Source organism: Watersipora subatra, chromosome 10 (assembly GCF_963576615.1).
Source record: "Watersipora subatra chromosome 10, tzWatSuba1.1, whole genome shotgun sequence".
Classification (NCBI taxonomy): domain Eukaryota; kingdom Metazoa; phylum Bryozoa; class Gymnolaemata; order Cheilostomatida; family Watersiporidae; genus Watersipora; species Watersipora subatra.
Genome location: NC_088717.1, coordinates 52,245,629 through 52,267,450, shown reverse-complemented (window position 1 = coordinate 52,267,450; position 21,822 = coordinate 52,245,629). Strand labels below are relative to the sequence as shown.

The 21,822-nt window shown below is 34.8% G+C and overlaps 1 protein-coding gene across 1 annotated transcript in view; it reads left to right on the top strand.

The window, feature by feature from the left end:
• The window catches only part of LOC137407195 (low-density lipoprotein receptor-related protein 2-like), a 36,006-nt gene that overhangs the window by 2,877 nt on the left and 11,307 nt on the right, over positions 1 to 21,822 (top strand). The window contains exons 3-15 of the mRNA XM_068093798.1: positions 588 to 705; positions 3,425 to 3,539; positions 5,276 to 5,414; positions 5,693 to 5,821; positions 7,311 to 7,468; positions 8,831 to 8,984; positions 9,239 to 9,377; positions 10,193 to 10,408; positions 14,031 to 14,248; positions 14,902 to 15,083; positions 16,609 to 16,707; positions 17,651 to 17,822; positions 20,074 to 20,278. Coding sequence (XP_067949899.1) covers positions 588 to 705; positions 3,425 to 3,539; positions 5,276 to 5,414; positions 5,693 to 5,821; positions 7,311 to 7,468; positions 8,831 to 8,984; positions 9,239 to 9,377; positions 10,193 to 10,408; positions 14,031 to 14,248; positions 14,902 to 15,083; positions 16,609 to 16,707; positions 17,651 to 17,822; positions 20,074 to 20,278 — 2,044 coding nt within the window. The remainder of the gene's footprint in view (positions 1 to 587; positions 706 to 3,424; positions 3,540 to 5,275; positions 5,415 to 5,692; positions 5,822 to 7,310; positions 7,469 to 8,830; positions 8,985 to 9,238; positions 9,378 to 10,192; positions 10,409 to 14,030; positions 14,249 to 14,901; positions 15,084 to 16,608; positions 16,708 to 17,650; positions 17,823 to 20,073; positions 20,279 to 21,822) is intronic.

Genomic DNA, 21,822 nt, shown 5'->3' with positions numbered 1-21,822 from the left:
ATTTCTATTTCTTAATCTAAAGCTCTGAGGTTTACAGCTAATAAATTTATCATCATCGTTGCTGAAAATGAAAAACCACAAAACTCAATGAAATGAAATGAAAGCAGCCCCAAAATGCATCAAATGAAATTAGTGTAATGTTATCCATCTGCTTGTGGAGGGGCTTCATATCAAGTCTTTTACACGTGGAATGAAAAGTACGTAATGACCAGAAGATGATGATCCTTTCAAACAGCAAATATTAACTCAGTTGTTAAATAGAATGCTTTCCTGCGCTTGTTGAGTTTCATCATTATTGGCGGGAACCTCAATCATTTCAAAATAGGTCCTGAGGCTTAGCTATTATATACTAGTTGTTTATTTACTATAATGACTGCTATTGCAGGATATCACTCCTATTTTATCTATTGCTTTCTTCTACACAGAACTTTATAAAAGATTTGAATATGAATGATATGATATACAAAGACTCTTCCAGCTAGGGTTTCACTAATCTCCTTGACTGACAGCAGCGCCCATTCAAGTAGACACACAAGCACTATATACTGAGAATCTCCAAACTGTTTATCTTTTGATTGTATTTGTAGCCTATGTTCCCTGCATGAATAATGAGTTCCGATGTCTCTCTGGCCAATGTATTGACCAATCCCTAGTCTGTAATGCTGTGGCGGATTGCTTGGATGGGAGTGACGAAACAGAGCACCGGTATGTCTCCAAGTAAAAATAATCATATTACTTTCTCTTGTAAATATCTACAAAAATATTAAATACTTTAAGGTTTACTTTTTAAGTACAATCTTGAAATATTAAAGAATTCTATATTGACATTTTTATATGCTACTAATCAGTGCCCAGCTGCATTAGTACTGGCCAGGATGTGACTGGAATAACAAGATCTACGTTCAGTCAATTATTTTTATTGTAGTTGGGTAATTTGTAAGCCAACTTCTTTTGTTAGTTACAATACGTTTTCATGCCATTAGACTGCATCAATACCCCATGCAGAAGTGAGCTTCAATTTACTCTCTCGTTTATCAATAGCTCTAAAAAATTCCTATCTACTTAAAATCTGCATTTGCTTCTGCATTTCATTGGCTGGAGTTGATTAAAACCTGCTTCGTTATCCTGATAACTTTCTTATCCTGATAACTTTCTTAGTTGGTTTTTAAATGTATAAATTAATATAAACTACTTCCTGCAACGAGTCACTGATATACAAATATATAAGCCTACCGATATAAACTACTTCCTGTATTAATAATTTTACATAAATCTCAAAATTCGTCTTTCACTTGTCTGTCCGTTTAGCTATAGCGACAATGCTTTAGAAATCAAAAGTCTGCTATGCACTGGATTTGAACTTGGACTGTCCAGTTCTGCAGTTCTATACTATGGAATAAACTGTGAACATACTCATTACACATGTCAATCTTTCATGGCTTCAAGCTAAATATGTTAGCTAGCATTATGCTAGAACTATTAGCCAGGAAAAAAATGCTTAAACTCAAATGGGCAGCAAGACTATTGCGATCAGTATAGAGCTATAGTAGGCACTGCAGTCGATACTGTACGAATTGCCAATAAATAAACACAGTATACAGAAATAACCAAACACCTTTAATTAAGTTAGAACGGTAGATGTGTGTTGATTAAAAGTACATTTTCATTGCAAAAACCTTTTATTGTGCATGCAATGCTGGACATTCGCCTAGTACAAGTATATACTGATATATAGTAAATCTTGTATTGATATATACCTATATATATATATATATATATATATATATATATATATATATATGTACATATTGATATAAGCTCTTTCCTGTATTGATATACAGGAAATATATTCTGGTATAAACTGCTTCCTTCACTGATATATAAATGCATATAATGATGTAAACAGCTTTCTGTACTGATATATAAATGCATGTAATGATATAAACTACTCTCTGTACTGATATATAAATGCATATAATGATATAAACTACCTCCTGTACTGATATGTAAATGCATATAATGATATAAACTACCTTCTGTACTAATATATAAATGCATATAATGATATAACTACCTTCTGTACTGATATATAAATGCATATAATGATATAAACTACTCTCTGTACTGATATATAAATGCATATAATGATATAAACTACCTTCTGTACTGATATATAAATGCATATAATGATATAAACTACCTCCTGTGCTGATATATAAATGCATATAATGATATAAACTGCTTTCTGTACTGATATATAAATGCATATAAGGATATAAACTGCTTTCTGTACTGATATATAAATGCATTTAATGATATAAACTACTCTCTGTACTGATATATAAATGCATATAGTGATATAAACTGCTTCCTGTACTGATATATAAATGCATGTATTGGTAAACAATGCTATCATGGCTAGTTTACACATGCATATACTGATATACATCACTTCATTGACTGATATATATATATATATATGTAATATATGTACATATTTATGTATGCTAATACTATGATTAATATATACAGGCACATATATGTATAACAGTACATCTAGTAATTATGTACATGCATGTATAACCTTTTATTGGCATTGGTAATCATCAACAAAACAATGTATTTTATTACTTGCCAAAATAAAAAAAACTAATAAAAAGACAGAAATCAGGAATTATTGAGTGAGTTGAACAAACATTGTATAAAAGTTGATAATCTAATAGTATTGCGGAAAAGTCAGAATAATGAAATGAAAGTTGTAGTAACAGAAAGTTCATAAGCTGACAAGTACGATGGTGAATGTAGGATGTTGGTGTCACGAAATAGAAAATGATGTTTGTCGTATGTTTGATCTACATATGTGGGTCACATATGTAGGTCGCACATTCAACCCTGACCTACAAGGTTGAATCTCGACTCCAAAATATCTTGAGTATAACCTGAAAATTCATAATTTGAAATATACGACGGTGGATAATGTATGTTGAACGTAGTATGTACGTACTAAAATATTGATGAATAAGACATCTGCTGTATGAATTAGTTATGAGTTTTAAACATATAAATATTAATGCAGCTGCAGCTATTCTCCTATTCTACTTGTGTCAGTTGTTAAGCACTATGTTCAGCAATGAGCTCAACTTATACTCTGGTTTGTTCCCTCTTTTAATATACCGTAAAACCTCTATTTGCTTGCCATCTCTATTTGCCTGCCACTATAATAGAGGAAGGTTTGAAGGATAGAGTGCCATGACGTTCAATTAGAGGTTTTACGGTATACCAGCATACAACAGCAAGTGCAACATATACCATAGTTCCAGGATTGCTTAGCAGGCGTTGAACAACAGCTCATGTAACACCCACTTTATGCTAAGGCTCTCCACGCATGAAACTATGATATAATCAAACGAAAATATGTTTGTAGATGTTACAGCTATGTATGTGGGGCCAATAAGTATGCCTGTAGCATTGCAGGCTCCTGCATTGACATCGAGAAAGCTTGTGATGCAACCAATGACTGTCTAGGCAGCGAGGATGAGGTAATTACAAGTACATTATTTATCATACTTCAAACGTGTAAACATATTTGAGCTATACTCAGTTTTGATTGGATAATCCAGTCTTCTTTGGCTATTGTTCTACAAAAAGTTGGTAGAGACCAGAAACTCTACCAACTTGTTGTAGAATGTGTTCTGATTGCGCGTTCATGAGCCTACAATTCGGCTAGTTTACTGCTGGCTACTGTTTGAGAATTCTACCAATATAATCTACCAGAAAACCTTTAAGTGAACGCCACTATAAAGGAAATATTGAAAAATAGAATGCCATGACATTCAATTAGAGGGTTTATGGTAGCTGTGGGCTTGCTCAGGAAACTATAAGATACTTCAACTAAGTAAGATGCAATGATGCCAGGAGTGGCATTATAAAACGCAGGCAATGATCAGAGTCGAAGTTTTCTCTTGCTAGGTTTTAAAATATATCATGCTAAAATACATTTGTATGTGAAAATATAGTTAAACATGATTTGCTAAAAACATCTTTCTCATTACTTTACAAACATTTTTGATGGTTGTAAATATGCAAAATGTTTTGCTTCAAGTTACACTAGCTGGTGAAATAAGCATATATGTATTACTTCTAGTTTTAAACAAGTGGTAAGCCAAGAGATGCTCGCAAATTTTTTCCATTTCAATTCAGATAGCCAGCAAATGGGTGTTTAAGAAGCTGGGTCTTAGCAACCAGACCAAGTTTGAAGCCAAATACTTTTAACAACCTGACGAAAGATATGGAGCATATGCGGGTGAAGTGTAGACGAAATCAGCCAAATACCATGGAATCATATAACGTTTACGTGGCATAATAGAGGCATAGTGTTCACATTGACTAACAGACACATGTACAAAAACAACAAAGCGGATTTATTCATATACGCGTTGATATCAACGACATGAAATTTTTTTCAAGAAGTTCCATCAGTATAGAGCCTATCAGGAAAAACTGATTTTAGTAAACATGTTGACAACGAGTAGCACATGATAATCAGTCATTGGATCGTGACTTATCGATTAGCCTATAAGAATGCACTCTATTGACACGCTAGAGCTCTCTATTAAACTTCTGTTTGCTCTAAAAACTAAAAGCTGTTCAACACTAAAATACTATTCAACAACCAACAACGTCTTATTTCTTTAGCTTTGTAAAGGAGAGTGTAACAGCCGTGTTCCTCATCTTTTCTTTAAAGCTGATGAATCCAGTTTCAATAGCTCCGTCTATCATAGCGATGCAAATCGTCCCTTTTGCTCCATCATTTACGTTATATAACTTTCACAACTCTTCTGTTCACTCGGTGTCGTGTTACGTTGGCAGGTATGAGCAGGTTAACTAGTTATGTCACACTAAATGGTCTGAGCGTTAAAAATTATTTGATATGGAAACGCTCAGAAGAAAGTGCGAAGGAAATGACATCACTAGTTGCTATAGTTGATATCGACTATTGCATTCAACTTGCAGCAACTTTATTCTGCTGGTCTCTTTGCAACTATGAATGTCATAATCACACTATCGCTTGATCTGACTGTTTTAACTGCGATCAAGTTTTGTCGATTTTAATATTAAAATATCCTGGCAGTCAGACCACTTCAAACATCAAAAGCAATTACAAATGATAAAAAATGCCGATACTTTCTGCTACAATCTTGTAAAGTTTATCATTAACCACTGCGTGTATCTCTGGTTTGCATATTTACATATTATATGGCTATGGTGTTTGCAGGGTGGCTCTTGTTCAGTTTACAAGTGTGCGGAGCTAAACTGTGAGCATAGATGCCAAATGACTCCTGAGGGTGGGGAGTGCTACTGCCCACCCGGTTATGCAATAGACACAACTCGTGATCTACTGAATACATGCGTAGGTCAGTCGTTTATTTGTTCCTAAATTTCAACTAAATTGATAACTAAAGCAGCTTTGGCCGATATAACGAAACAAAAGACATGTTTGTTACATCTCTGATCGGTTAAAAGACAAACATGCACTCTCTGAGAATAATTTCTGTCAGCAAAATTTTCTCCAAGCTTTGCCAATACATTCACACATTGCATATTTTAACACCATAATCTTTTTTTACAATAATTCCACGATAAAATGTATGCCACTTTACTCCTTTTGAGTCTCTGGTTGTTTTTGCTTTAGATTTTGATGAATGCAACAGTCTCTGGCCCTTCTGTGAACAGTCATGTGAGAATACTATTGGTTCATTCATGTGCTCTTGTAACCCAGGCTATAGGCTAGTCGATGGATCCTGTGAGTTCCTAACAGAAGGTAGGAGCTGGTTTTTTTGGCAGTTTTGTTTATCAATTTGGCTACTTCTGATGAAATTTCATAGAAAAACGACTCTGTTATAAAAATCTGTGGTGAAATAATAAAAATCGTTTACTGTTTCTCTGCTTGTTTACCGGCCTCCTGATCTAAAGAACTTTAGGATTTCTTATGCAGCATGAGTATAGTTTTTGGGTATAGCATTCAAACTCGAATCATTTTACAGTTGTGGAAAAATTACAGCATTCGAATCACTTTACATTTGTTGCAGAATTGAAGTAGTTTTGGTCGTGATTAAATACAAATGTATTTAGTTTCCATAGAGTGATAGTTTCCATAGAGTGATAGTGTTATGACACCTGAGTGTGCCAGTGCTAAAGCGTCATGCTGCGTCAACAAACAGATCATGTTTCCATAGGGCGATACAGCAGAGTGATTGTTGTGTGGCGCCCTATGACAAGGCATATGTCGGCGTAGGAAGAAACAGGGAAGCAGGACCTGTCCGCATGCACAAGTGTAACAATAACGCCATTGGTCACTAAGGTCATTTCTATGGCACAAAGATGGCTGTTTCAGTTCCAAGCAGGAACAATGACGCAAGACAGAATGAGGGCGACACGGCTGTTTCTACGACGGCATTGCAGCTCATATGAGGATGTGTCGCTATGTTGTTACTGAATGGAAACTTAGTATTGATATGCAAGAACTAAATCACCGTCGCCTCATCGGCGGTAGAAAATGTACACCTCTTCTCGCATCATCAATGATGCGAGAAGAGGTGTGCATTTCTACACCCGTGTTAACTTCTCGCATCATTAAATATCCTTGCTTAGGTGAAATCTTCTTGAATGTTTAGTGGTATTAGGTTATGGTATCTGACTGCTCATTTGATAACAAAAAAGTTCAATGTTAAAACACATTTATTGAGTTCATCTGTTGTTCTATAATTAATAAAGCAGTTGTATATTGTTATAAGTGGCTTGTAAAATTGGCATAAACCTATTGCTTGTTGGGCACCTCAAATGATCAGATGCGTGCATTAAACAACTTGGTGCCGATACTGGTATCTGCGTCCCTGTAAAGCACTTCTGCGTTGATGCCATTAAGGATATGTTTTTAGCGAATGATAAGTGGCAGTAGGTTTGTTCAGTAATGTTCAACCAGTGTGCCGAGGCACACTAGGCTGCCATGAGAGATCATCATGTGTGCCTTGGGAAATTATAAATAAAAGCCATTTTTCGGAACTTTTTCTATATTATAATTGGCCAATGATTATACTGGCCAGTTATTGGCCGATTATTGGCCAAATGTTCTTTATTATTTTCATACAGTAGCACTCAGGACTCCAGCTGTTTTGAATGTTCAATGATTTTACGGAACTATGAAGAATTGAATTGAAGAAAAGGTTACGAATGGGCTCATCATGTGAGCCAACTTCCTTAGAAAACATTAATAGGGGTTAATGGTCTTTTATCCTACTTTTTCTGACTAGGAGTGAATGGTCCGCTGCTGGTTGCCAGGGAAGGTGAAATTAGTATGCTTTCGAATAGTGACTATGTCAAAGTCATCGACACACTAGATGCCCAAGCGATTGGATCATTAGTTGATGGAGCAAATTACAAGCTCATTTGGGCTGACAACTCATCTACGGTAAGCAGAAATTTCTTTGCAAGTAAACTAGAAAAAATATATCTGAATATGTTTCTGTATGATATATATAGCTATATTATATATAATGTATATATATTATGTATATCTATATTATACATATCTATATTATATATAGATATATATATTATTTAAAATCTATATTATATATATCTATATATAAAACATGTTTATATAATATATACAAGGAATATCTATGCAATATATATCTACGTAGTATATGTATTTATATAATGTTTATATACATGTATGTATAATATATATCTATATTATATTTATGTACTATATACGTATCGGTATAATATATATCTACATATATAGTATTTAGCATGTATTTAAAGTTATAAGATAATTAAGAACCCTGTTTGACTTTGGTTAAATGTAGTCTTTGCCGGTTTTCAATATCTTAACTTGAACGTTGCTTGGCTAAATATTTTTATGAAGTGTATCTTTTGACAATGCGTGTAACTTTCTTAATTTCTTAATTTCTGTATTTCTTTAGTTACCCTGCTTTGCTATCAATTACTCGACTCCAGAGCTTTCATACAACACATTGAATAAACTAATTAGCTTTTTTTATATAAAGACTACTGTGCTGCCGGCGTTGCCCGGGTATTAAAAATCAGCTTATAAACAATGATAAGTAATGAGAGTTGCAAGAGTCCCGATTAGCGAGATCAAATCCTCTGCTTTACGGATTATTTATTTCAAAATTTTAATATAGCTGGACATGTACAGCAGCGTCAAAATTTGAAAAAGAAATATATACATAAATAGAAGAAGTTGACATGCACCAGTAGAGCAGCAGAGGTGGTTAAATCTCTCAGTATCTGGCTTGCTGTCTACATTATGTTTTCATAGAGTAGTGTTGTCTTTTAGCATTATATAGCGTGTTCACGGAACATCATTTAATCAAAAAGTTTAAATTTACTGGAGAACTTATTGAGCATGTGATAGTAGTCACAGCTTTTTAATGTTATGGAACGTGATTTCACAGTTGTTCTACTTAACAGCTCAAAGAACTTCAAACTATGTTTATGTTTGTTGTGAATGCCTTGTTTGTGATGAATATTATTTGAATATCAAGTATTAGGACTATTAGATATTCAGATAACTCCTCTTGTACTAAAATTCTTTTAAAAGTAATGTATTATTCAGGCTAGGAGATCTGTTATAAAAAACAAATAAGAACATTAGACGTCATTCAGATAACTAACATCTTAATAATATTTGGTGTGGCTGCTTTTATTTTGCTATGAATTGTTCACTATGACCTTCATTAATATTTTGCATCTCCAGTGAATAATAAATTGCAAAAAATATATTTAAAACATGTTTTTTTAGCTCAAAATTAAGGAGATGAGTACATCTGGACAAGGAGTAGATCTGCCAGGGATTACTGAAATGCCTCTTGGACAGAGTTACAATAGAATCGCTTCCTTGGCAGTAGACTGGATAGCTCAACACGTATATCTACTTCAAAATGAGCTTCTCAGAAGTAGGTGCCCATATGAGCTTGTATAGAATTGAATTGTCTGCCTGAATTCGGGGACTACAGAAATAAAATGTCATTCATTTCATATCCAAATATGAAACCTGACAAGCTAATTCTATGCTCAAGTGCAAATCAATTCACAATAGTAATTTACTACTTTTTATGTTTGCAACTTACATGTATATCAGCATGGTCTCACCGTATTACTTTTCACTTACCTATCAGCCTCTAATAGTCTGCCAATATTGCTTCTGTAGGTTCAGACCAAGCCGTCAAACCTGAACCCATTAACTATGGACAACTACTAGTTCTAGATCTGAAAACTGGAAGAAAAAAGACTCTAGTTGGAGGCGGTCTATCAAAGTCCCAAGATATAGCCTTGGATCCAAATGTCGGGTATAATCTTATGACGATTTCCTTATAGACTTTGCAAAAATCAGACTTTGTTTCAACTTTCTCTTAGTACTATTGAAATAAGTCAGATATGTTATTGAAATTCAACTCCTAGATACAGCGAGTTTTGCTCTTTTCATCAGGTTTTCTCTCAGCTTTGTATCCTTTTTTACTTTTGAGTTCATACCTAAGGAATAGTTCACTGGCATTCTTCGAAGTGCACAGGCTATGTTTTGGGCTGATTTATCAAATGCATGTGTGATTAGTAGCTCAAACTTTTTGCTTGAAAGCATTTTGAAATCTGAAACATTTTGCACTGAAACTCTGATTAGCTCAAGTGTCTGGCAAATGCCTCCTGTTTTGCTAAAAAAGGTAATACAATTTTTACTATCAATACGTTTCCATGATGCGGTTAATCATTCAAACCTAACACTAGGCCGCATAGGTGACGTTTTCATATTGATTACAGAAAAATCATTGTCAGGGCAGACAAAGGACTTTTTTGACTTGCATCGCCCTTGACCATTTCTAAAAAACAATTTTTCAAAGAATTTGTAAACTTCTAACAGGCACAAAACTCTACCGATGTGTTGGGCGGAGTTTCTTGTTAAAGGTTTAATTCAGCAATTAAACTTTTAATTAAATTAAACAATTTAATTAATTAAATTAAATTAATTTAATTTAATTTATTTACAGTAGTTTAAAAGCCTTTTAAAATGAATTAAGTAGTATTATCCTTCATTTCTCAGTATCTGCAACAACGTGTAGAAGTTATAATGAAAGACCACCATCTCAACTCAAGCTTGTTTCCCTTCCAGGTACATGTTTATTACGGACTCAATTACCCAATCGGACAGCAAGGCTCAAGGTAGGATTTATCGGTATGCAATGGATGGTACAGATAAGATGATAATAGTGTCAGAGGACCTGATGTCTCCCCAAGGAATAGTAACAGACATCGTTAACCAGAGGCTATACTGGATTGATTCTTCCACGGACAAGCTTGAAATGTCCGATTACAATGGGCTAGGCAGGTCAGTTTCTTAGCAAGAAGTCATCTTGTCCAACCGTGTCTGTCTGATATACATGTCTAACTACAACGAGTGATTGCCATGGGTTTTATAATCTTAGAAAAAATACAAATATATGTATTTTTTCTAAGATACATATATTTAAGATGTCATATATACCTAAGTATCATATAAATATCATATACGATAAATATATACAATATTTTTTCTAATGTACATACATATAGTTGCATATGTTTACATATATATCTGCATGAGCTGCATGGATTTGTGCATACAAACATTTCTCTCAAGTAATAAAACATCGACCGTGGATATCATCAAAGCGTGCCACTTAAAATAGAGTTAATATAGTAATGACTGTACCTATCTAACCTATCTACTGTACTATCTAACCTATCTACTGTACTATCTAACCTATCTACTGTACTATCTAACATATCTATTGTACTATCTAACATATCTACTGTACTATCTAACATATCTACTGTACTATCTAACATATCTACTGTACTATCTAACCTATCTACTGTACTATCTAACATATCTACTGTACTATCTAACATATCTACTGTACTATCTAACCTATCTACTGTACTATCTAACATATCTATTGTACTATCTAACATATCTACTGTACTATCTAACCTATCTACTGTACCTATCTAACCTATCTGCTGTACCTATCTAACCTATCTACTGTACTATCTAACCTATCTACTGTACTATCTAACCTATCTACTGTACTATCTAACATATCTATTGTACTATCTGACATATCTACTGTACTATCTAACCTATCTACTGTACCTATCTAACCTATTTACTGTACTATCTAACATATCTACTGCACTATCTAACATATCTACTGTACTATCTAACATGTCTACTGTACTATCTAACCTATCTACTGTACTATCTAACCTATCTACTGTACTATCTAACATATCTATTGTACTATCTGACATATCTACTGTACTATCTAACCTATCTACTGTACCTATCTAACCTATCTACTGTACTATCTAACATATCTACTGCACTATCTAACATATCTACTGCACTATCTAATATATCTACTGTACTATCTAACATATCTACTGTACTATCTAACATATCTACTGTACTATCTAACATATCTACTGTACTATCTAACATATCTACTGTACTATCTAACATATCTACTGTACTATCTAACATATCTACTGTACTATCAAACATATCTACTGTACTATCTAACCTATCTACTGTACCTATCTAACCTATCTACTGTACCTATCTAACCTATCTACTGTACTATCTAACATATCTACTGTACTATCTAACATATCTACTGTACTATCTAACATATCTACTGTACTATCTAACCTATCTACTGTACTATCTAACATATCTACTGTACTATCTAACATATCTACTGTACTATCTAACCTATCTACTGTACTATCTAACATATCTATTGTACTATCTAACATATCTACTGTACTATCTAACATATCTACTGTACTATCTAACATATCTACTGTACTATCTAACCTATCTACTGTACTATCTAACATATCTACTGTACTATCTAACATATCTACTGTACTATCTAACCTATCTACTGTACTATCTAACATATCTATTGTACTATCTAACATATCTACTGTACTATCTAACCTATCTACTGTACCTATCTAACCTATCTGCTGTACCTATCTAACCTATCTACTGTACTATCTAACCTATCTACTGTACTATCTAACCTATCTACTGTACTATCTAACATATCTATTGTACTATCTGACATATCTACTGTACTATCTAACCTATCTACTGTACCTATCTAACCTATTTACTGTACTATCTAACATATCTACTGCACTATCTAACATATCTACTGTACTATCTAACATGTCTACTGTACTATCTAACCTATCTACTGTACTATCTAACCTATCTACTGTACTATCTAACATATCTATTGTACTATCTGACATATCTACTGTACTATCTAACCTATCTACTGTACCTATCTAACCTATCTACTGTACTATCTAACATATCTACTGCACTATCTAACATATCTACTGCACTATCTAATATATCTACTGTACTATCTAACATATCTACTGTACTATCTAACATATCTACTGTACTATCTAACATATCTACTGTACTATCTAACATATCTACTGTACTATCTAACATATCTACTGTACTATCTAACATATCTACTGTACTATCAAACATATCTACTGTACTATCTAACCTATCTACTGTACCTATCTAACCTATCTACTGTACCTATCTAACCTATCTACTGTACTATCTAACATATCTACTGTACTATCTAACATATCTACTGTACTATCTAACCTATCTACTGTACTATCTAACCTATCTACTGTACTATCTAACCTATCTATTGTACTATCTAACATATCTACTGTACTATCTAACATATCTACTGCACTATCTAACATATCTACTGTACTATCTAACATATCTACTGTACTATCTAACATATCTACTGTACTATCTAACATATCTACTGTACTATCTAACATATCTACTGTACTATCTAACATATCTACTGTACTATCTAACATATCTACTGTACTATCTAACATATCTACTGTACTATCAAACATATCTACTGTACTATCTAACCTATCTACTGTACCTATCTAACCTATCTACTGTACCTATCTAACCTATCTACTGTACTATCTAACATATCTACTGTACTATCTAACATATCTACTGTACTATCTAACATGTCTACTGTACTATCTAACCTATCTACTGTACTATCTAACCTATCTACTGTACTATCTAACATATCTACTGTACTATCTAACATATCTACTGTACTATCTAACCTATCTACTGTACTATCTAACCTATCTACTGTACTATTTGCTTGTGTAGATTTGCTTACATTTGTTTCTTTGTAATAGAGATTATAACATTTTACATAGATCCTCATACCTCCATTCTCAACTAACTTGATGCAAACTACCACTCATAGTCATTTAAAACAAACTTTCAGCCACAGTGTAGAACCTGACCATCAAGTTTATCCCTTGTGTTTTATTCATGGTAAAAACCTCCATGTCATCATTTAAAAGAACCTCACACCAACTTGCCAAAATGTAATAAAAAATGACAATGACCTGGTATTTTTTAAGAGATACATGTAAGTTCTTTAAGCAAAAACACATTTTCATTTGAAAGCAAAAGCTTTAGAAAAAGTTTTTGTTAGCCTGAGTGATACATTTTTTAAATCTGACTTTGTTTGTTTGAACATGACATTAACTGAATGCTCTGTGATAACTAAAATAGATCACAAAAACTACAGCTATATAATATGCTGTAAACATTAGCTGATATTTTATGTGTTATTTCTGCACATATTGCTGTGGTTTACACAGTGTACATTTCCAACTTGAATTAACTTTTGAATATTAAATTTTATATGTAGATGCAGGCTGTCATTTAGTACCAAAAACTAGCTAGCGGTATTAAGTAATGGGACCATACTAACATAGTAGATACAATGTGTTAGTACAGTGATATACTGCTACGAATTACAGAGACTAGCAAGCTAGTAGTTGATATTGTGGCTTGTGAACTGCAGGAAAATTCTGTTGAATGGTGGCCAAACTATCCCCCACCCGTATGACCTGACCATTAACGGCCACATGCTCTACATTACGGATAAGACAAAACTCGGTGTATTCACGTTAGATGTCCTTGACCCTCGTAACACACTCCAACTCACACAGCAACCTAGTAACTCCCTGAAAACTGTTTATCAAATTGACTACGCATCATTGGCTAAACAGACTACTACAAGTAAGTGTTTGTTTGCAAACTAAGACAGTGTTATTCTAATGTGTTAAAACACTAGAATAACACAACCTTAACACATTAGAATAAAACATTCTTAACACACTAGTACAACATAGCCTTAACACACTAGTATAACACATTCTTAACACACTAGTTAGTATAACACAGCCCTAAGACTGTGTTATACTAGTGTGTTAAAAATGTTATACTAGTGTGTTAAGGCTATGTTATACTAGTGTGTTAAGACTGTTTTACCAAATTATGTTCCAACAAAATTTATGGCTAGTAATTGTTAATGGTTTGTTTACTTTTTATACTTGTTGCAGCTTTTTTGTTATTTATTAGTTTTTATTATTTTGTTATTGCATCCAATATTTGATTTGGCTTGTAAACTTTTACACATTTCCTAACATCTGAGTGTTTAGGAAGTGAATGTATGGTATGCAACCATTTTGTTATTTCAAAACAGTTACATACTCACCATGAACTGTTGGCCCAGTAGTTTACATTATCATTAACTTCCTGACTATCTATGTAGTAAAACTTTGAAATGTATTCTACTCATTCTTTTCTAATCTGCTGCATATTATACTCATTCTATGCTGATCTACAGCATATTCCACTCATTCTATGCAAATCTGCATTAATATTTGCAGTTTCTAACCCTTGTAAGGAAGCTAGCTGTGAGCACTTATGTGTGCTGAGGCCTGACCCACTGGCACTCACCTATGAATGTCTGTGCGAAGATGGTTACTTGAAGGATGTGAAGAACAACAGCAAGTGTGTTAAGGTCGTTGGCTCCCCCACTCAACTGTTGCTGTATCTCGACACAGACTCGGTGAGAGAACATTTCCAAACACACAGAATAGGTTTACATACCACTGCGTTTCTATGCTTCAAATGGCTTGAGAGTCGCCTGCTGCTGCCATATTTGCGCCATACTGTTTCAGTGATCTGGGGTTCTACTATAGACTTTTTTCAAAAATTGGTAATGCTTCCCTCAAAACAAATCTTGTTAAAGCAGGCTGACTTTTGAGTCACAGTCACTTTTTAATTCAATTTAAATCAACTATTTGCACTAAAAAGTAGTTCATCATCCTCTTACGAGCAACCCATCCTTGGCTTGTAAATGTTAATGTAAAAGGAAAAATCAAACAGAAACGTTAGTGAGTAGCAGTAGAACATTTTCGTAGCAGAGACCCTTATGGTTGTGTGTTGAACTTTTTTTACCTTCAATGGGGAGAGCTTAGCCGAGTATTATTGATTCGGATCTATCTGCAGTGAGCATTTCCATGATGTATAGTTACTCAAACAGCAAATATCTTTGCACAAATTTATGACAATGAATTGGCATCCAATACATTAAGGTTTTACCAATTCTATGGTTTGAATTGGAAGCAACTCCGAACCCATTCAAAGCATAGAAACACAGTTTATGATTGACATGATACAAGTGCTATGCAAACTTTACAGGCCTAATATAACCACCACATCGGCATTACTACTGATAACCAGTTAAAACTCGTTCTTAATAGTTCTCTGACACAGTAGCTGTTGCGACTGACTCCATTAGCACTATGATGTTGTCTTATGTCTGAAAACTTTGATCTTTTCTCCTCGTGATTATTTCTATCATAACAATACAGGCTTATACAATCTGATGATCAACCTATATTTTGCACCCTATTGTTATTGCTATAGCTGACCTCAGATATATAATGCTGTATATATAATACCTATTTGCTCAGCTAAACTCTGTAGCTATGAAATTGAAACTATTTTTATGGGCTCATTTGCTTCCTTGTAATCGACAAGCAGACATTAAAGAGGAACTTGCACAAAATTGTAGGAGATTTTATCAGAAAGTATGAGTAATTTTCTACTATTTGTGATTGCTTTTAATGTTTGAGGTGATCTGAGTGCAAGGATGTTTCAAGATTATAATTGACAAAACTTGATTACGATTAAAACACTCAGAAAAAAAGACGTGCTAAAATGGCGTCACTAGTTGCCTTTGTTGCTATAGTTGACATCAATTATTGTGTTCGAGTTGCATTGTAATGCGCTTGTATTCTGTCAGTCTCTTTGCAGTTATAGAGGTCATAATAGCACTTTTGCTTGATCGGAGTATTTTAACTGCGATCAAGCTTTGTCGAATTTAATCTTGAAACACTCACCTTAAACATCAAAGACAATTAAAATGATAAAAAATAGCGATACTTTCTAATAAAATCTACTTAAAATTTTCGCTAGCCCATCTTTAACATATACAAAAGGTGTTCAGCTTTGCAATGAAAGCATATACGCAGCAGCAGGTAAAATTGCAAGCTAACTTCTTAATGATCCTTCATGTGTGGTGGCAGAGTGCCGAGACTAGCCGACTCAGCCACTGGCCTCACGACTGGGTCGAGTGTCGGCACAGCAGGAGACTCGGTCACAGGCAAGGGGACTCGGCCTACCGAGTCAAGCCAACAAAAAGCCGAATGAAGCAAACAAAAAGCCGACGTACTGATATGATAATGAGCCGAGCCAAACGATAACGCACGCATATACAGAGAGAAGAAAATAATAGGAAGACAGAAATAGCGGAGTCTCTCTGCATGTTGTTCACATGTACCCATATATAGTTGTGAAATATATATGTACATGTATTTATATTGCAGCTCAGTGTATTTATTCTTGTGAAATAGTAAAGAGAACAAACAGTTTCCATTACACCTGCTTAAAAACTCAGTGTTTTCTGACAATTAGATGAAAGGAAAAGGTAATATTTTCAAATAACACTGCTGATAGCATTGCTGATTTAGTTCACTAGTAGCCTTTTGCTAGTGATATTTGCTAGTAATTTAAAAGTATTTATTGTTGGTACTACATGTTTGTGTCTTTAAAGAAGTCTGAATATACATTGATAATGAAAATAACAAAATTATATGTTTGGGCTGAATAAACATCAGTAGCTCCAGCATCTATATGCTGCTATAACCCCGGTTCCCATATCGAATGCGAGACCCCAGCGGTAATCTTGCGCAGCAAAACACTTGTAGCGCTAGGCTCGGCGGCTACGTTCACATAAAGCTGCATCACTGTTGATCGCATAAACATGGTCGCTAGCCAAACTGTTTCAAATGTGCTGACCTTCACCTGTACCGTGCATTTTGGGGAGGTTCAGCCTGTGGGTCCTTACAAAAGTTGAACAGCGTTGAACTCTTGGGTTGACCGCCGGCAACTACCAGCTGTACTCGGTGCACAGGTGCACACTTCACCGCTGATAGCCATGCGATGCTGTTACCTGCGTATATAGGAACCAGGCTATAACAGCTCTTGTGGCAAATCTCAAAACCTGTTAGACATTCACAGCTTATCATATTTCGTTCTTCACTGCAGCCTATGATGACATTTTTTCAGGTTCATGGAAGAACTTTGGATTCAGTACCAGCTGATAATAACGAGGCCATCCAAGTCATCTATAACAAAGATTTTCTGGATGTCTCTTGTGTAGAGGCAGACACACTCAGGGGAGTAATATACTTTAGCGACAGCATTCAAGGAACTGTGAGGATGAGAAATTTATCCAGTGGTAAGATTAGTAGACATCTGGATAAAGTCTCTGTATATAGAAGATGGTCTTCAATTCATAAGACACGCAAAACTTCCCAGCACTTACCTGCTTATAATGCCCACAGTACTCGAGACTGTGAAATGACTCTATAAGTGTTTTACCCAAATGACACTGAATGTGTAAGTTTGGCTACCTAGAACCTCGCCAAGGCTGGTTCAAAACCATATCGCCATATGTCAGTGTTAATCTCTCAATACTTCGGTGATCGACTGTTATAGCAAAACTCGCACAAACCCATCCATGTTTGCACCAGCGAGTAGTCCGTGGCATAGTGTTCTTGTTGTGGTGGGGGAAAGGATGAAATTCTAGTCTCACAGTAACTATCATGTAATGAACTATCTATCGAGCAATCCGCAACAGCCAATCACCATCACCGATGTGGTGCACATGGTACAGGTTGTCGTGGATCCGCAACGAGCTATCGGGAAAGTTTGACAGCTTCAATCTTTTCCGTTGTATCTGCTTTGCCTTTGCGATGCCTTTGGTTTACGCTGCACGTAGTCGATACATGATTGCCAAGAAGACAATGTTGACATATGGCCATATAGCCTGAACTAGCCCTTGGTGCACAAATGGTTTGATCAACCACTCAAGGCACTGGTCTAGAACATAGTGGGTCAGCCAAACTCAATTTTACTGGTAGAAAGTAGAGTGGTGTGCAAAATAAACTGGACCCTTTATTAGAAAACTAAAATTCTTTTTTACAACACTGTTACGCGCTGTGAATTCAATCAATAACTATAAAAATATATATCAAATTAATCTTTATTTTGTTCTGCTTTCAATTGTGTAGACCAAATAGCTGTAAAATTATGTTTTCACATGATTATATAAGCTAAATTTTATTTTCTTAATGACTGAAGATAACAATCTGTATGAATATGATCACACCTCATATAATCCTATTTGTTTATTTCATGTATATAACTAAAAATAAGCAAGTATTTTACTGTAGTTTTTATTGCAGACTACAGCATTCTAGGAAATAAATTGGTGTTTAGCATTTAGTTGTGCTGACCTATAGTCATAGTCCAAGCAACATGACACTAAGCCTTTGGAAGAGTTGGGTTTGGTAGAGGTTAACCACCTGGCATTGCGTTCATCCTCAATGAATGTACACAGTGTAACCTGGTACAGTAGCCTTGACCTTCATTCTCTCAGTTTACAGCTACTTAAAGATTTACCAGTTTATAATCTTATTGTTCTTGTTGTACTAATTGATATTTCACAGGGTTTTGTAATCACTTTGTTTCAGTGCTTTGACTATATTCTTCATCATCATCTATTTAAAAAGTCTAATAGACATTTTCAGAGACATTTTTAATAAACATATAATAGAGGTGCGTAACGCTGCGACTTGAACGCAATAGTCAATATTAACAATAGCAACAATAGCAATTAGTGATGTCATTTAAGCATGTATTTTTCTTCTGAGCGTTTTAACCGTGATCAAGTTTTGTTGGCTTAATCGTAAAATATCCTGGCAGTCAGATCACCTCAAACATTAAAAGCAATCACTAAAAGTAGAAAATTACTCATACTTTCAGATAAAATCTCCTACAATTTTGTGCAAGTTCCTCTTTAATGTCTGCTTGTCAACTAGAAGGAAGCGAATGAGTCCATAACAATAGTTTCCATTTCATAGCTACAGAGTATAGCTGAGCAAATAGCTATTATATATACAGGATTATATATCTGAGGACAGCTATAGCGATGACAATAAGGTACAATATAGGTTGATCAGAAAATTATTGCTGACAAGATATCATGAGGTAGCCACAGCTCATAGCTTTTTGCTGATCACTTTGACAAAATAACTTCAGATTTTTTGATGGATAAGCTACTGAGTAAATTTTACATAGTATTTGACTTACTTGCTTCTGTAGCACTGTTGACTTACTGTAGCTGTTTTTTATGTGAGTTGAAAAAATATTTTTTGGTGTTAAGCTAAAAAATGTTAAATTAGCTAATATAAATATTTTGATAAAAAAATTTTGTTTCAAGCCAAGCTAGATGTTGCTCATACCATTTAAAGTTTTCAAAAACTACTGTTTCCACTTGTAATAGAATTTTTTGTCATGTTCATACTTTCCATAAGTTAATTCAATTATAAACATTGTCTCCAAAGTAAATTACAAGTATTGAATTTTTGCAAATGATTGGAAATGTGCAGCATTGTATCTCTTACCCCTTATGTTTTTTCTTGCAGGCGAGACAACTGACATGGCTACTTTATACGGCCAAGTAGAGTCGCTCGCCTTCGACTTTCTCACTGGATGGCTCTATGCAGCAGACGTAGAGTACCAGCTAATTTACGCCATCGATACAAAAGCTGATGAACAAGGAAAACATGTAGTTCTTACCATAGCCCAGGCTCCTTATATTACATCTGTTGCTGTTCATCCTTACAGAGGGTAAGGTAGAATTCTTACAGCAAAGTCTATGAATTAATTTTCTGTTTTGACATAAATGTTAATCTCTTGAATTGGAAAATCAAAAGTATACTAGAAGAAACAAGATAAAAATTTTGCACTAACTGAGACTATGGCTGGACACTGGTGAGCAACAACATACCAGCTTTATAAATTTGGTAATGATTTCATCATGATTGACTTGCTAATGTTCAATAGAAAGCAATTTTGAACAAAAAGCTGTTTCTATAAGTTAAACACCTACAAAATCGAATCTCCTGACTGCCATAATCACACTAACAGATTCAGAGATTAAAAATGGCAACTGCAAACACTTTACACACTAGCATAGCCGCTATTGTGTTTCATAAAGTCATCTAGGGAAGACTTAGGTCAATTTATGTCTTGCAGCAACTACCACTTTGTCATTGGACGGTTGCAAATTATGTCATAACCCTTTCACTTTAAAATACAACTGCCTTTGTATTGCTGTGCATGTACGCTTTTGAGATATACATAATGAATTATCCATTGCTGAGTAAGGGTAAGCTATAAGCTATCAATTAGCCTTTAGCGCATTCTCAAACTTGGAGTTATCTCCTATTTACCACTTTCACCATCATATGATCGATTGGGTAATTACCCTTATATTATAATTAGCTGATAGCTAAGGATAAATCTGTTAAAACCATTTTAGAATTTACTATACACGTTTGTTATACAGCAAGGTATCAGCTATTGTAGCCTGGAGCATTCACAATTCACCAAGGTCTCAAGCAAAATTGTTGTGTGGCTATATCGAGAGGTATATATCATACCTACTGCAAACAAGTACGCTATGACCTGGCCATTGCACCCATTATTTACCATTTTTAGCAAAATATTTTACGATTTCTTTAAAGCTGTGGGGTGTAGAGGGTCCACTACAATCTTGTTCACTGCTTCACGCTTGATAGAGCCAGCCACTTCGAGTTGAGAATGAAAGTGTATATAGGCAATAAGAATAAAGAGTTACAACAGAAAGTGTATTACACCAAAGCAGTTCTGCCCTAGCACGCTTGCCAATGTGGGATGTGTGAGACTCCACCATGCCCTTTTTTACTAAAGGGGATTGCCTCTGCAGATCAGTGAGTGGTGGCTGGTCCTTCCTCTTTTAGCTAGCTTCTTCTGCCTGCCCCGCTGTTGTTGGCTTCTAAGTCAGGCTGGCTCGAGTTGTCGGCCAGCCGATTTTTTCTCTAGAGCCCAGCTGGATAAAAAGCTGGCCAGCGCCCACCAAAGAGATCTAAGTGATTACAGCACACCCAGAAATTCACCACACACAAATCTCAAAATCTGTCGTTCAGTTTGTCCAGCTATAGCTATTAAAATCTAGGAAATAAAGATTTACTCGGTGCTAGGTTTGATCACGGAACCTCCCATTCACTAGGCAATAACCTAACCAATTAAGCTACACGATACGCAATGAATTCATTTGGCGAAGAGTCGCTATTTTGATTAAAATATGCATAGCACTCTGTATTAACAAGGTCACTAAAGCTTGCTTCCAT